Below are 15,646 nucleotides of genomic sequence, written 5' to 3'. Positions count from 1 at the left end.
AACATTCCTAATGTCTGAAAGATTGCAAAAACCTCAAGTTATTCTAAGCCACTGTTTCCTACTTCCAATCTACCTGAATGTGCCCAAATTCATGCTTTACAAGAGAGTAAAACAACTTTGGCAAAGAACTATGTACTATACTCAAATACCAAATTAACATGAAAACAAAACGTTTGTTCTCCAAATTAGGCTTCTTATACTTGGGCACACAGCATCATCTTTAGAAAACAGGACAGCAATTTTGTTATACACAGGACAGAGCCTTTTCAAGAAACCTATAAAATACAGGGTTCTTGCCTCAACCAACCACAGTTGTCGTTGGCAAAAGCAAAAAACTTCTACTTATACAGGCTTAACTATTCTGAATGCAGAAGTAAAGAAGTTATTCCCAAAATGTGATGTCACCCACATTAAATATCTGGTATGCTACTGATGCTGCTATGTGAAGTATAGATAGGTGTAAGGAGAAACAAACTGAAGAAATACTATATGCTTATGTTACTAATTAGTTTTGCTCCAGCTCCACCTTCTGACTCTCAGAGCCTCTAGGTTTTATATTCTAAATTTAAGTCACTTACAGAGAATTATTTAACTTTTGCACCAATCTCTCACATCCAAAACTTAATGTTCCAATTTATTTCGAGGTCTATACCTGGAAGTCTCCTAACATTTCCATATGCCCTATAATTAGCGCTATCTGCAAAAAATGACCATTTGACCATGTTTAATCAAATTGTAGCTTTATATATTCTAGCTCGAGACATAGAATATAATATATACTAATATAAAAATCAACCAAGATACTGCAGACGGAAAAAAGTGCACAGACCTAACTTACCACATTACAAATTTGCCTGCTTTTTCAAATTCAAAGCAGGGGAAAGAATCTGCTGGGGTTTTTTCTCTTTTTTTCCTTAGACAAGCTCTGGCTTCTATGTAACTGGAAGACAGGCAAAAAAAAAAAAAAAAAAAAGCAAGTGCCTCCTTCATAAAATGGCCCCTGGATGCAGGCCACCTGTACATAAACATCCACTCTGAGGTCCAGAAGAAAGTGTTACATTTGTAGCCCTTTAGCTCTACAGAAAAAAACCCCAAACACAACACTCCATAGCACCAGAGAGTGTCTTTAACAAGTAGTTAACTACGCATATGTCTGTTTAGAAAATACCAAGATAAATACTGCAGAAATGGCAGTGAATGCACTGAATTTTGAAACATCAGATGACTAAAAAGGAATAATGGAAAAGCATACCTAGGTGGCATTCTTATGAAAATGAGTAAGAGGGAACAGACAGGTGATGGTAATTAGAAACAGAATCTCTGGTTCTCAGGAAAGGACAGAAGAAGCAGAGAATGACCACTCAGAAAGGAAGCTTCACCAAACTCTTTGTATTATGTTAGAATCCCATATGAATTAAATTGGAATGAAATGATATTAGATTCAGTGTTTCCTGAAAGAAGCACAGTAAGAAACCAATCTGTCCAAATTAGACAGTGGCTGAGCTGGAAGAAATCATACAGGGAAAAAAATGGAACCAAAATTAGAAATACTCAGCACACAAAACAGCAGAATCTTGGAGAGGCAAAATAAAAAAGCCAACATACAAAATGACATGAAAAAGCAAGGAACAAAAAGACAGCCTATATAATAAGTCAGGTGTAGGTGGAAGACAACAATACCCAGCTTTAAAAAGGAAAAGCACTACAGGTTGGATGAACCCAAGTTTCTGGAATTCAAGAAGAGGTGACAGAAAACTATTTCTGGGCATCTAGGAAGCAGCATTGGCTGCCAGCACTCCCAACTTTGTCAAGAAAAATACGCTCCAAACAATCCTGTTTTCCTTCTGTAATGAGACACAGTTCCCAAGATACATGAAGTACAAGATCCATCATATATAAAGACATAATATGTAAAACAGTGTCAATTCTCATACTTCGAAGTAGGTCTTTAGTTTTTCTAAGCCTCTTTGTGATGGCTGTACTGCACATACGAGCTAAGTCTGGTAACGGCCAAACCTTCTGATGGCTACATTTGGGAAGACAGATTTGCGAGGACAGAACTGCTTTAAGTAGAAACATGCATCATGCCCTGTCCATATTTACAAGGCCCACAAGAATAAGCCTGTCTGGTGTCAGGAGAAACAGGCTGATGAGTTGGCCTTCAAGCTGTAGATCAGACATTCCTTCTCTAGATCAAGCAAACAAGTTGTACACTAAATTTATATAGTTAAAAATAGCACTTAATGAATTGTGTGTAGTGATTTCCAAGGCTTCACTATGAACACAGCAAAAATAGCGTTTAATGGTATTTTTTATGGGCTTGGTGATTTCTAATCATTTTGCTGATGATAAAAACCATTGTCATGAGGGAACAGGTTATGTGTTAAACCTGCAGATGATACCACGTTAACAAGGCTGAAAGTATCTCAGCCTACAGGAATAAGATTCAAAATGGTCTCAACAAACTGACTAAATGATCTCAAGACTGAATTGTATTAAGGGTAAATGCAAAACAGGAATAGTAAGCTGCACAACTACGAGAACTGAAAAGCTGTACATAGCTGTTATTCCAAAACAGTCTGTGGGTGATTCTTCATCCCAAGCAAGAAATAGAGAAATAAACACACACATGCACACACTCTCCTTTGGGTCCTTTGGGAAAGGCATTAGAAGTTCAGTACTACCTGTCCTACATTAATTTTTCTTCACTGCAATTAAGGTAATCCTTCTATTCATAGAAGCTCTTCTGTTAAGTTAAGAACAGGTTAGACAACCTTCAGGTATCTTTTGGCTACAGTTTGTCCTACTCTGGACAGGGGATTTGCCGTATCTCTAAAAATACCTTTTTCTATTATTCTTCCTACAAGCAATAGGAATCATTCAGTGAAGTACTCATATCAACAGAAGTGAGGAGGGGCATAGAAATCCCTCCAAGGACCATCTTCAGAAGACACTTCAGGCATGCTTCATAAGTGAAAGTGATAAAATCCAGTTTTCTCCTGTGTGTACCTCCCCCTCAGTGCCATTTGGAACAAATAAAAGAATGCCTGCATTTCCAAACAATGCTAAAGCTGCATCTTAAAAGAAATAAAACAACCACCAAGAGCAGTAGAAGGTAAATTTAGACAGCTCAGTGCTTACAATAGTTTCAGGAAAGGAAATAAAAAAAGTCCTCCAAAGAACACATCTTACTTTATGTTGCTTGTTCCCTCCCACCCAGTTACATGGTTTATAAATAACAAGAGGCATACACTTAGGTATTTTATAATCTAAACCTTATACATCACTTTCACAGGTCATAAATACAGACTAAATAATGTCTGAGGGACAAGCATCAGACAGTCATTGCCTAAGTGCTGCTGGGAAGGAGCTGTCAGCAAAATATGTCAAGTAACTATCTTCCACAGTCACATTATTAATTGACATTTAAACTTGCCAAATGGAAGATGCAGGATTGTTTCTCACATGAAAAATGGTCTCAATGATATTCACCTTAAGAAACAGCATTTAAAAAATCTAAAATGCTAGCCCTTGACAGGACGAGTGCACAGGATATACGTTGGATTCATTTTGGGGGATACATACAGGGCTAGCGTACACATGTCATGAAGATGTGCTGACTCTTCTGAACTGCATTAAACCTGCTTGGAGCACGATACGCAGATGGCTAAACGAAAAATCAGTAACTAATGATCAACCATCTGCAACACTACACAGCGTCTTAAAAATACTGATGTACATGGAAACTTATATTAAACGCCAAGTGCAAACACAGAACAAAACACTAAATTTCACTGTTCTTACTTCCACTGATTACACACATACAGGAAAGCAAAAAGCTATTTCATTTCAAGTTGCATAAATGGAAAGCTCTTGACTTTTAAAAATTACACAGTCCCTCTGCAACAGTTTAAGTGTTAGATTTAGGAAGGATTCCTTTGCTGAAAACAAACATGGAGTAATTGGTATACATAAAAGTGAATAAAATTAAGACACAGCAATCAAAATATTTTTACTTTATATAATGGAAGTTTCTCCTATATCTAACACTGCACAAGGTATCTTGCACAATGAAAAGGTAAGCAGAAGTCCCTTACACTGCCTCGCTTTGCCAGAGAATCACCGTAGTCTGCTGGCAAAGTCCGCTTGCTGGACTTTTTCTGCTCATGTTCAACTGCATCTTCAATTATAGGCTCAAGCCTCATCTGGACAAACACCAAAGATTTGGATCAATTTCTTTTCATTACACAGTGAGGAAAGATCTAAAAGCCTTTTAAAAACTTCTGAAATCTTTAGAAAACGGCATACAACTCACTGATATTTAAATAAAAAGAAAATGCAAAAACCTACTGAGGCTCTGGCCTTAAATTCAGTCATCTCCAAAAAAATACACTTTTTGAAGCTCAAATTTGGCAGATAATTAAATTCTAGATTCCCCCCTCTCTTTTTTTCCTTTTGCTTTTCAGCTACATGGCTTGTTAGATCTGTACCAAAAGACTTGCTCTAGGGTTCAGTATAGCCAGTCAAATAGCGTTCAATCTTAGTGTGTTTTAATACAAGCATCTATCAAGTATCTAAATGAACATTTACTAAACAAAAATCTTAAAAACGTCACGTTGCTGTTCAATGGACAAGTTTGTCAAATAAAAAGTTTATCTTTGTGTAGAACTATTTCTTCCCCAACCCTTCCAGGACTGCAGCTAAGTTATACACTGTATCTATGTATTCTCTCCTCAGTAAGCAGATGCAATCCTGTTTTGTTACCTCTGTAAGAACTGTGGTGTCATATGAAGGCTGATACTTTTCTTTTTCATGTGCAGTTCGCTTTTCCATCTTTTCTCTGTCTGTTTTCTGTTTCCTGTCTGCTCCTTTTGGCTAAAAATGAACAGTTACATGAACAAGAAAGCAAGTGGAAAATGGCTTTATAATTGAAATCTGATCTCAGAAGTTAAGCAGTAATATAAAGATGTCCCCCATCTTTATGACAGCTTCTGAGAGACTTATTAAGGATCTGTTTGCTACTGTTACCTTAAAAACTTTGATTTGACAACTGGCTGAATGCAGATGATCTGTATATTCTCCATTTTCAGTCTGCTTAAAAGTGTCAACCTGAATCCTAAAAGGAACTCCTTTCTCTCCTCCATGTTTACGAGGGGTAAATTCAGTGCTGATACAATGTACCTGAAAAAAAACAACCACCAAACAAAAAGGACCCTCAGAAGTATTCTAGATGTGAGTTTTATTGTGTTACCAACATCATATACATTTTCTAAGGACAAGTAACAAATTACCTAGCCTATCTGAGTAACAAGCTGAACAACTAACATTTCCTTCCTTTTCATGCCCACTGCACATGAAGCCAAAAACATACTTGAGCTGACAGGGAAGAGGGGAAACAAGCACGTATGTCACCAAAGTGTCTTCAAAAAGCAGAAGTCATTATAGGTTTTAAAAGAGAAACTATGAAGTTTAAAAGAGAACTTGCTGGATCTTAAGAAAATGTACATGGATGACAACTGTATCTATCATGAATATAGCAAAAACTTTTTCAAGATACTACTGGCCTATGCATTATAGCTAGAATCAACTTCAGAGTTACTTGTAATAAATATTACCAAAGCTAGACAAGGTCACTGACTGGAAGTTTTTAATCTCATGTGAAATCAGGGTATTTCCAAATATGCCCAACTTCCTATAAAAGTCAGCAGACTAACTGCCTTAAGATGGCTGCTACATCAGCCTGAAGACTGAGTTTATAAGCTAGAAATACCCCTAGAAGACATCTTAGGAGAAAATCAGTATAACAGAGTTATGATGAATGTCACTGGACAGTGCTCCCGATTTTTTTTGCTTCCTTATGGAATTTTAGATGAGCCAAGCACCATGGACAATAGCATACCTTGCACTCTCAAGGACTACAATGCTGTCCTTTTACTTCCTGTGGCCATCAACAACATAGAACCATAGACTGGAAATTGAAGCTTTAAGTGTAATCAGTGCTGCTATGCTGTGTTCTCTAGCCTTTAGAATAAGTGAACCATACTTGCATAATAAGAATCAGTTCCATTTTCACTCAGTCTGTTATCACTTCTTCTAAGGAAGTGCATAAATAAAAATATTCAATAGTTTCTCTCACACTTCTTCAAGGAGACTACATTTTAGTACTTGTGCAATTCTTCCTAGAAAAAAAATGTCCTCAATTGCACCAGATCACAGTTAATTTACTGACACTTATGAAATTTACACAACCTATTTTGGCAGCCTCAGTAAGAAATGCTGCTACCTCAAACTTTATACCTTTTCTCCATAGTAAAAACAGATTTGAAACAAAAGCTAAAAATTCCAATGCAAAACTGAACATTCTATCTAAGTAATTTCCAGAGAAGGCATGTTCAATTGCCCTGAATATAAAACACATAAATAATAAAAATCCTACTACAACGAAGCCTACTGACATAGTAAGAAACACGTTTGAATGTCTGATTTAAAACTCTTTGTAGCACATTAATTTTCATTTTGTATCCTCAAGCTAAGCCTCTGCTGAAGCTCACCACTAGGAGGGTGGACCTCTCAACTTAAAAAAAAAAAAAAAATAATAGGAACAGTTACTTCAAGGGATATAAGTTAATTCCAATACTCTGTATAACCAAATATTTTAACCATGGCAGCTTTCTGTTCTGCAAAGAGCTTTCTGAAAGCATTTTATTTACATTGTTTTTAAAAAATGCTTTTATAAACTCAAATCAAGTTGAAAAACCTAAGAACCCTTATAGAACCAACAGTTGCTATGATCCTGTGTTTTTTTACAAAGCTGGTATTTAATGACTACCCCACAATAAAGAAACCAAGAAGCTTCATAGTGCAGATATGTTTGTGACCTGAAAGGCACCAAACACAAACATCCAGTCAAGTAAAGTGTCAAACCTGAATAAAAGCAGATGTACATTTTGTTGGATCCCACAAAAATTCAACTGCATTGAGCTGGCTTGGATTTGTCTTGATATCAATGACTCCAACAGACATTGGAATATCTACATTAAAATAAGCAGTATATATTTTAAAAGAATCAAATTCCAAGAAAACACTAGAAGTAGATTTTAATATAAGGTTACCATCAGCAAACACAGGTAAGTGAAAAAAGGTGGGCTTTGGTGGCTTGCCCATAAACAGTTTCTCAGGACTGATCTGAAGAAACTTGGTAGACTCCAAATACAAAGTGCCTAGGGTTTGGGGGTGTTTTTTGATTCCCCTCCTCCCCCAGGCCCCACCACCCACCCACAACTTATGCAACGAAAATTATATAAAGTCACGCAAAGTAAAGAAACCATGTTGGTGCCACTTCCACAATCTACTAGAGAAAGTTACTTTTGTTGGTGTTCTCCTAATTACTGTAACATTGAGTAATGAAAATCAGAAAGATTACTAAATATGTAAGGTTGCAGAGTTGCCATCTCACTTCTGTAGCACTTAGAGGTTTTAAAGGAATGTGAAAGTGGTAAGAAAATTTATATTCAAAATACACACTATGACAAAGCAGCACACAGAAAACTGGTCTGTGTTTTTTCACCAGCCCTAGCATAAATGTGACCATGATTGATTTAAATTTGGAAATTGAATTTCATACAGTGGCAACAGATAGAAACAATTATACCTAAGTCAAGAAGTCTGTCCCCAGGGCGGTTCCACTTCCAACCTTCTAGTTGCTGGTGCTCTGTATATTGCAACCTTCTGTCATGGAACACAACTCTTATAATACTCTATCAAGGAAGAAAACAAGCATGTGATGAGCCACAAAGTTACTATATGTTTAGAAACAGCCTGAAGATAAATCATTAGAACATTCCAAAATAGCCACAGTGCCGATAAATACGTATTTACAGCAAAAAATTTCACAACCAGCAGTATCCCAAAATATTCCAGAACATAGAAACAGAACTGAGCAGCAGGAAATATTTGAAAATGTGGTAAAAATGCAAAAGAGAATTACATCTGCTTGCATATTCTCAAGGTCACTATGAATTACATGCAGTGAACTGAGGAACACTGGCAGTATCAACACTGTGCAGGCAATACCAACTTATTTTAGAAAACAAACACAAAAGACTGCATTTATTCTGAAAAGCGGTGAACATAGTTTGACCATTTTTTTCACTAGGAATTCTGTGGACTTTTGTAGAAACTTTTAAAAAATAAAACAGAAAAATCCCATCCTAGTATTTATAAGCATATTTTAAACTCATATATTATTTTAATTAAAGGAAGTAATAAACAACTTCCAAAGTATTCCAACCATTCTAGCTAAAATTTTAATCTAAAAGTACTATGATATGATTAACTTCATTCAGCTACATGCAGTTATGCAACAATACCTATTTTTGTGACCAGTTCTCCTACAACTGTGAGTTTAGTCATATTAAAGAAGTGTTTCTATTCTGCTGTATGAATGCACATACAAAGCAAATTGTTATACAGAGGCGGGAAAAAATACTGTACACACAAATTGCTATGGAACAAACAAAACGTAGACAAATTTGCTTCATTTTTTTCCATTAGTCTACAGTCTTAGTTGTATTACAAGTGGATAAAGTGTCCAAAAACTTTTAAATGAAGTGCCTCTTCAAGATACATTGCATTTCCTTGGTTTTATCTCAAAGATAACAGAAAGCACATGTGCGTGTGTGCATACACGCACAGAGGTACACACACAAACATACCGTTCCTTTTTCACTGCAAACTGGCAAGTCTGGAACTTGGAAATATCTGCAGTCACCTTCACCAACATGAAATACCTTCTTTGTTAAAGTACTGGCATTCCAGTATTTAAGTGTCCAAAATGGAAAGTTTGGTGATGTGGCATTACAATATCTTGCTATGATAAAATTTACTTTTTTAAACTTTTACACTGCTTTGTCCTATTCTACTTACCAAATGGCTCATCACCAATATACAAACCTATAAAATTACAGCAGGGAGATTCCCCAAAGCTACAAGGAAAGAGCACCATAGGTGATGAAATACTCAACATGCTTATTACAGAAAGTCAATATACCAGGTTGTAAAAGATTTAATTGCAGAACACACAAATCCCAGTTTTATGCTTTGTGCTTAACACTTCCTGAACTTATCTCTGAACAAGCATCCCACAAATAAGATAAAGTCATTAGGACTACACAAGCCAGCCAAAGTCCACAAATTATATAGCCCAAAGTTGACAGAGAAAGACTCAGCCTCCCACAGGCACACTGTTCTGGTGTACTTATCAGTACTACTGTCAAAGTGACTTTAATTGAGGTTTTCCCCTTCTTTCCCCATATCTGAATAAGGTTTTTCAAACAATTTGATGAAATTATTAGATGTGTATAAAAAAAATCCAAACCCCTCCCCTTCACCAGTTCTTTTAATAATCTGTACCATGATTTGGACATTTTTCAGTCTGCCTTATACTTCATGCAATATCTCAGATCCACGGTACCTTCTGCTAACTTTAGAGCATGAGACAAATTTGGAATTAGGAAAAGGAGCTCAGCTGTGGAACAAACTGCTCAGTGAGCAGCAAAATTAAGAGATCTATTTTCCTACAGATACATCTTGGAACATCCCACTGTTGCAAAAACCACATGTTGGCTCCATGTGTCTTCCATAACACCTATTAAGAAACATGCTCATAATACCTCCACCTCTTTCTAAATGATCCTCTAGCTTCCTTCCACATCTCCTAATCACTTGAAATAGACAATGAAATGGCTTAGAAGATGACGGATACAAATCTACAGACAATTAGGTATCTTAGCGTTGCATAAAATAACTTGGTCTTCAGTACACACAAGTACTCTATGCACTGTGTATTCATAGTCATACTTCTTTTTTAAAAAATATCACTGGTCCACACTCATTCTGAACAAGTATCTAGTGACAGCAGAAAAAAAAAAAAATCCACAAACTGTACAGTCTCTAGATCAGACTTCTCTCACCTAACTTTAGATACCTAAATTTGAGATCAGCTTCCTTTTACTCAGCAGAAAGGCATGGGCACATTTAGTGGAGATTCATCTCATCTTAAAACAGATCAGACTTGCAGACCTCATAAAGGGTATATGAAGTGATTAGCTCACCTTTAGCTATCTAGTTACATGAAATGAACCGATTCATAAATGGGGAAATGCATACATGCATTAATTACATTAATTTGTAGTAAACCTGAAACAAAACTAGGCACTAGGTTCCACTGTGCCTATTTTCTTTATCGGTCAGATCAGCTGGTCCACTTCCCTCCGTGAATCGGAGCACAACAAAAGGTCAAGAACTACTCTTTTCATATGCAAGCAGCACAGGTTTGTTAGTTACGCTATCTAGAGAGCTTCAATTCACCTTCACCAGTTTTCCATTGATCTCTGGTATGTCTCCAGCTTTCCGATTATCTAGCATCCGTATTTCATAGGACTGACCTTTAAAGAGAAAAAAGTCTGTATCAGTAGAAGAGTTGGAGCACAAAGCTATTTTGTGTTTAATGCACCTGAATTAGCTTTTGGTTCACAGTACACAAGAATACCAGTACCTGAAACTTCTGTTTAAGAGATTTTTGTAACAAGGTTCACTTCACAGTGGGGGAATTAGCACAACAAAGTGAAACTTTTTCGTCACTTGAAAACTCCAGATATTTTCAAAGTTTAAGTATTTCATTTTACATGCAATGTAAGTACTTGTTTCTCTATTTTTTTCTGAAGAAAAACTCACCTTCAAAGCTGAATTTCTTTATTTTTGAAACTGATGAAAGGCAACAACATACTGAGAACCACAGACTGGTCTTCTGAAACAAAATCCTGCAAAGAGTTTTTATACTCTTCAAACAAAATACATACTATTCTCCCATGTTCAATTTTGCCTATGTACCTGTTACCTTTGTATGATTTGTAGGCTTTGTCTGATTTCAGAAACAAGCTTTTAAAAGAGCTACTTACTGGCTATTTCAAAGAGGTGTGAGCGAACCTATCTTTCCAGTGAATCTGACGAACTGTTACGCTTCAAAAAGAGAAAGCTAGACATCATTTCTTTGAACTATAGGGATTTTTTTCTTCTAAGGTGAGCATCACATATTCATTTGCAAAAATGATTTTTTTAAAAGGTAAGACAAAATAGATTATTAAAATATAGGACAAAATAAATTTCAAGATGTTCACTAAGATCAAGTACAGTAAATTCATTACCTTCTACATCACCCGCCAAACTACCTTTACACTCTAGTGTTTACTACATTTAAAAGGCATTTATTGGCTTGCCCTACAAGGTAAAGGTTCAGCTGTCATAACCCTGTGAATAAGAAAATGATTTCTTCAACTCCTTTCACTGCTTCATAGACTGATGTTACCCCCAACTATGGACTGTTTGGCATTTTTTTTTCTGTAATACAATTAGCACATTTATGTATATATTCTACACATGTACAGGCTTTCTTTACCCCAGCAGCAGTTGATCATCGGTGACATAAATTTATATAAAAATTAAATGTACCTATTGCAGCTGAGTAAAGCACAGATCATTTCTCCTCCTATATTTAACAGGAGGGATTTTTTCTTCCTGTTAATCAGATTTCCTCAATTACCAGTGTTACTTTGCTCCCATGGAGATAAAACATATGTAAGTCCATCTGCATTTATAGACAGCATCAGGGTTTTTTTTAAATCTAGCACTATTAATAAAACTTTTGCAAGTATTTCTCTGTTCTCTTTCACCATTATTTTGAAAAGTGGGAGGGGGGAGAATAAACCATTTTGACTGCTTGCTCAACAAGTATTGCTAACCTTTTATTGGTATAAAATAATACTAAGACTGAAGACTTGATGAAAGTAAAAATCAAGGAGTGCCAGGCTCAAAAATGCAAAAATAGCATGGCGAGTTTTCAAAACAAAGGGACAGATAAGTTTCATTCTGGAATTTTGGACAGGTAGCTACTCCGAAAGCGTAAAAAGCACCACAGCATTGATTGTAGTCATCTCTATATGAGCGCCATACATGCTACTTTTTCTGTTGTCTCCTGGAGAGCAGCCACAGGAGCAAGGCAACACAAGGTACAAGGAACTTGAATTGCCCACTGCTTACCACTGGAACTGTAGTACTCACTTTCACAAATATCACAGAATCACATAATGGTTGAGATTAAAGGGACCTCTGGAGGTCATCCTGTCCAACCCCCCGCTCAAGCAGAGCCACCTACAGCCAGTCGCCCAGGACCAAGTCCAGGCTGCTTCTGAGTATCTCAGGAACGTTCAGCCAGCCCATACTTCATTAGCTTTTCTATAAGGATCTTACAGGAGAAAAAAGCAAAAGCCTTACGGAGGACAATGACTTGTACACAACATCCGCTGCTCTCCAAGCCAGCCATTTCATCACAGAAGTTTACCAAGTTGGTCAAGCATGACCCCGCCATGCTGACTACTCATGATGACCTACCTTCTTGTCCTTTATATGCCTGGAAATGTTTCCCAGGATTAGTTACTCCATCATCTTCCCAGGGATGGAGATGAGGCTGACCAACCTGCGGTTCCCTGGGTCCTCCTTTTTGAAGATCAGAGCAATGTTTGCTTTCCTCCAGTCCTCAAGCACCTCTCCTAGCCACTGTGATCATCATTCAATGACTATCAAAAGTGGCCTCACAATGACATCCACCAGCTCCCTCAGCACTCATGGATGCATCCCATCAGGGCCCATGGATTTCTGTACGGCCAGTTTGCTTAGGTATTCCCTGACCTGCTTCCTCTTCCACCAAGAGTACATATTCCTTGCTCCAGACTTTCCCCCTGAGCTCTAGGGCCTGGGATTCCTGAAGGCCTGTGTTGCTAGTCAAGATTGAGGCAAAGAAGGCATTCAGTACCTCAGCCTTTTCCATGTCGTGTCACCAGGGCCCCTACCCCCTTCAGCAGGGCGGGGGGGTGGGGCACATTTTCCATAGTCTTCCTTTTGCCACTTACGTACTTATAGAAGCCCAGCTTTAGCTATCCTGACTGTACCCCTGCATGCTTGGACAGTGTCTCTGTATTCCTCCCAGGTTACCTGCCCCTGCTTCCACCTTCTGTATGCCTACTTTTTGTGTTTGAGTTTTGCCAGGAGCTCCTTGCTCATACATGCAGGCCTTTTTGCCTGACTTCCTGCTCGCTGGGATCCACTGCTCTTGAGGTTGGAGGAGGCAATCCTGGAATATTAAGCAGCTTTCTTGGGACCCTCTTCCCTCCAGGGCCTTATCCCATGGGACCCTACCAAGAAGATCACTGAAGAGGCCAGAGTCTGCTCTCCTGAAGTCCAGTGATGTGATCTTGCTTTCTGCTCTGCCTCCTCCTCTCAGGATCCTGAACTCCACCATCTCATGGTCATGGCAGCCAAGGCTGCCTTTGACATTCACATTCCCAATGAGCCCTTCCTTGTTGCATGAGGTATAGCAGAGCACCTCTCCTCATTGGCTCCTCTATCACTTGGGTCAGGAAGATGTCATCAACACTCTCCAAGAACCTCCTGGATTGCTCATGCCCTGCTATGTTGTCTCTCCAGCAGACATCAGGGTGGTTGAAGTCCTCCTATGCGGACCATGGTCTATGAAAGGCTACTTCTAACTCTTTGTAGGCCTCATCTACTTGTTCCTCCTGATCAGGTGGCCTATAGCAGACACCCACTACAATGTCACCGATATTGTTCTGCTCTTTAATCCCTACCCATAAGCTCTCAGCTGGCTCATCACCCATCCCTAGGAAGAGCTCCAGGCATTCCAGCTTTCTCCCACATAAAGGGCAATTCCCCCTTCTTTATCTTCTCATCCTGCCTTTCCCTAAAGAGCCAGTATCCCTCCATTGCAACATTCCACTTACGCAAGCCATCCCATCACATCTCCATGAATCCAACAAAATCATAGCCCTGCACCTGCACACAGAGGTCAAATTCTTCATGTTTACTGCACTTCGGAGAGGGACCGCATCATGCCAATTTCACAGCAGGGGTTCTGGGGTTTCCCCATGTTGGTGCTTTATAGGTACTTCCTTGCTTACACCCAAATGCTGGAGGTGACCCAGGTTAAGACCCCTTTTACTGATTGAGTTCCCTTCCAGGCATATCACTCCAGGCCCTTTGCTCATCAACCTGTCCATCATTCCCTCACAGTGCTGCTGGTAACTCTCTCTCTCCCCTGTCGTTCCTGCTTCAAAGACCTTCTCAGCAGGTCAGCCATCCTGCTGGCAAAGGTACTTTTGCCACCCTTACGGAGGTGGATCCTACCTCTCCCAAGCAGTTCTTTGCATTCACAGAACAACAAGCCTAGCTGCACTGTGTAAAAGAACCTAACGAATGCTTCCCCTTTAAAAGCAATTCTCTTCCACACCACTTTTTGCTATTTGATCTACATCTAGCTGAACAGCAGCCAACTCAACACATTGTCCTACAACTCTGATATACATTTTCAGTAGACTAATTTAGCAGATTTTTAGTTAATAAGAACCCTGCAAAACCCCGAGCAACCAACCATCATCACTCCAAGATTTGAACTTCTAGAATCAGCTTCAGCTGAAAACCTATCACTTTAAAGATTCCATTAGCTCATAGAATCACAAAATATCTCAAGTTGGAAGGGACCCATAAGAATCGAGTCCAACTCCCTGCTCCTTGCAGAACTACCTAAAACTAATCATGTAACTAAGAGCATCATGCAGACACTCCTTGAACTCTGAATGACGATCTTAGCTGTTCCAATTAAAATACTTACTGACAGAGGGTAAAGTCAGGGCTTGCTTAAGTAGTGCCTTAGGAAATGCCACCATAGCTTAACAGACAGGGCAAACGTTCCTGTTGCTTCTACATTCCCAATCTGGTAAATGAAGACAACTACTGATGAAATTAAAGAGGGTATTAGCTCTCTACGGTACTCTCTGCTCACAATCCTCTATTTAAGGCATGACACTGCCTGATAATGGGGGTCAACTAGAAACCAGATAACTGAAATGTCCGGAATTAAAATTCCTCTTTTTCTAGAGGACTTAATCCATCTCATTATACAAACATATCTATCAGTTGCAAACTACAACGCAAATGACATGAACTATTTTGAACCTTCTTTTAATCTGGCTTCAGTATGAAAGATGTCATCTCTCAAAACCATCCCAAGATATATATATATTTTTTATATATATATGGTTTGTACTAACAGCTAATAGAGAATTTTAACTGTAGATGCCCCATCCCTGGAAACACTCAAGGTCAGGTTGGACAGGGTTCTGAGCAACATGATCTAGTTGAAGATGTCCCTGCTCATTGCAGAGAGGTTGGACCAGATGACCTTTAAAGGTCCCTTCCAACTCAAATTATTATACCATTCTATGAAAAAGTCTTAACATAGGCAGCAAATGTATTGTCCTTCTGTCTGAGTATTAACACAGAAGGCAAGCTGACCAATGGTTTTCTTCCATATTTATTTAGAAAAAGGGTATACCAATGCCTTCATTTTTCAACATCAGGAAAAGCTAGACACAGAGTAACAGCAAAACTTGTTTGCAAAAGAAATCTTTATATTACAAGGTATTTTCAAGGAAAGATGAAACAATTACAATCACTTCAGTCACTGCCACTTAAATGGCAAGCTATTCTCAGAGGAGAGATAGCAAATGCCTTCTTC

The 15,646-nt window shown here is 38.3% G+C and overlaps 1 protein-coding gene across 2 annotated transcripts in view; it reads right to left on the bottom strand.

Annotated features, from left to right (window-relative positions):
* The window catches only part of UBP1 (upstream binding protein 1), a gene marked incomplete at both ends in the record, with an annotated part of 38,937 nt that overhangs the window by 10,662 nt on the left and 12,629 nt on the right, over positions 1-15,646 (bottom strand). The window contains 6 exons of one of the 2 annotated variants that reach the window (XM_082014779.1): positions 4,098-4,205; positions 4,765-4,875; positions 5,029-5,181; positions 6,925-7,031; positions 7,652-7,757; positions 10,369-10,445. In XM_082014779.1, the coding sequence (XP_081870905.1) occupies positions 4,098-4,205; positions 4,765-4,875; positions 5,029-5,181; positions 6,925-7,031; positions 7,652-7,757; positions 10,369-10,445 (662 nt within the window). The remainder of the gene's footprint in view (positions 1-4,097; positions 4,206-4,764; positions 4,876-5,028; positions 5,182-6,924; positions 7,032-7,651; positions 7,758-10,368; positions 10,446-15,646) is intronic. The other variant, XM_082014780.1, reaches the window with a different exon arrangement.

Source organism: Phaethon aethereus (assembly GCF_964289735.1).
Source record: "Phaethon aethereus genome assembly, chromosome: 2".
Classification (NCBI taxonomy): domain Eukaryota; kingdom Metazoa; phylum Chordata; class Aves; order Phaethontiformes; family Phaethontidae; genus Phaethon; species Phaethon aethereus.
Note: the sequence above shows the minus strand (reverse complement) of the source record. Positions and strands in the feature narration are given on the sequence as shown.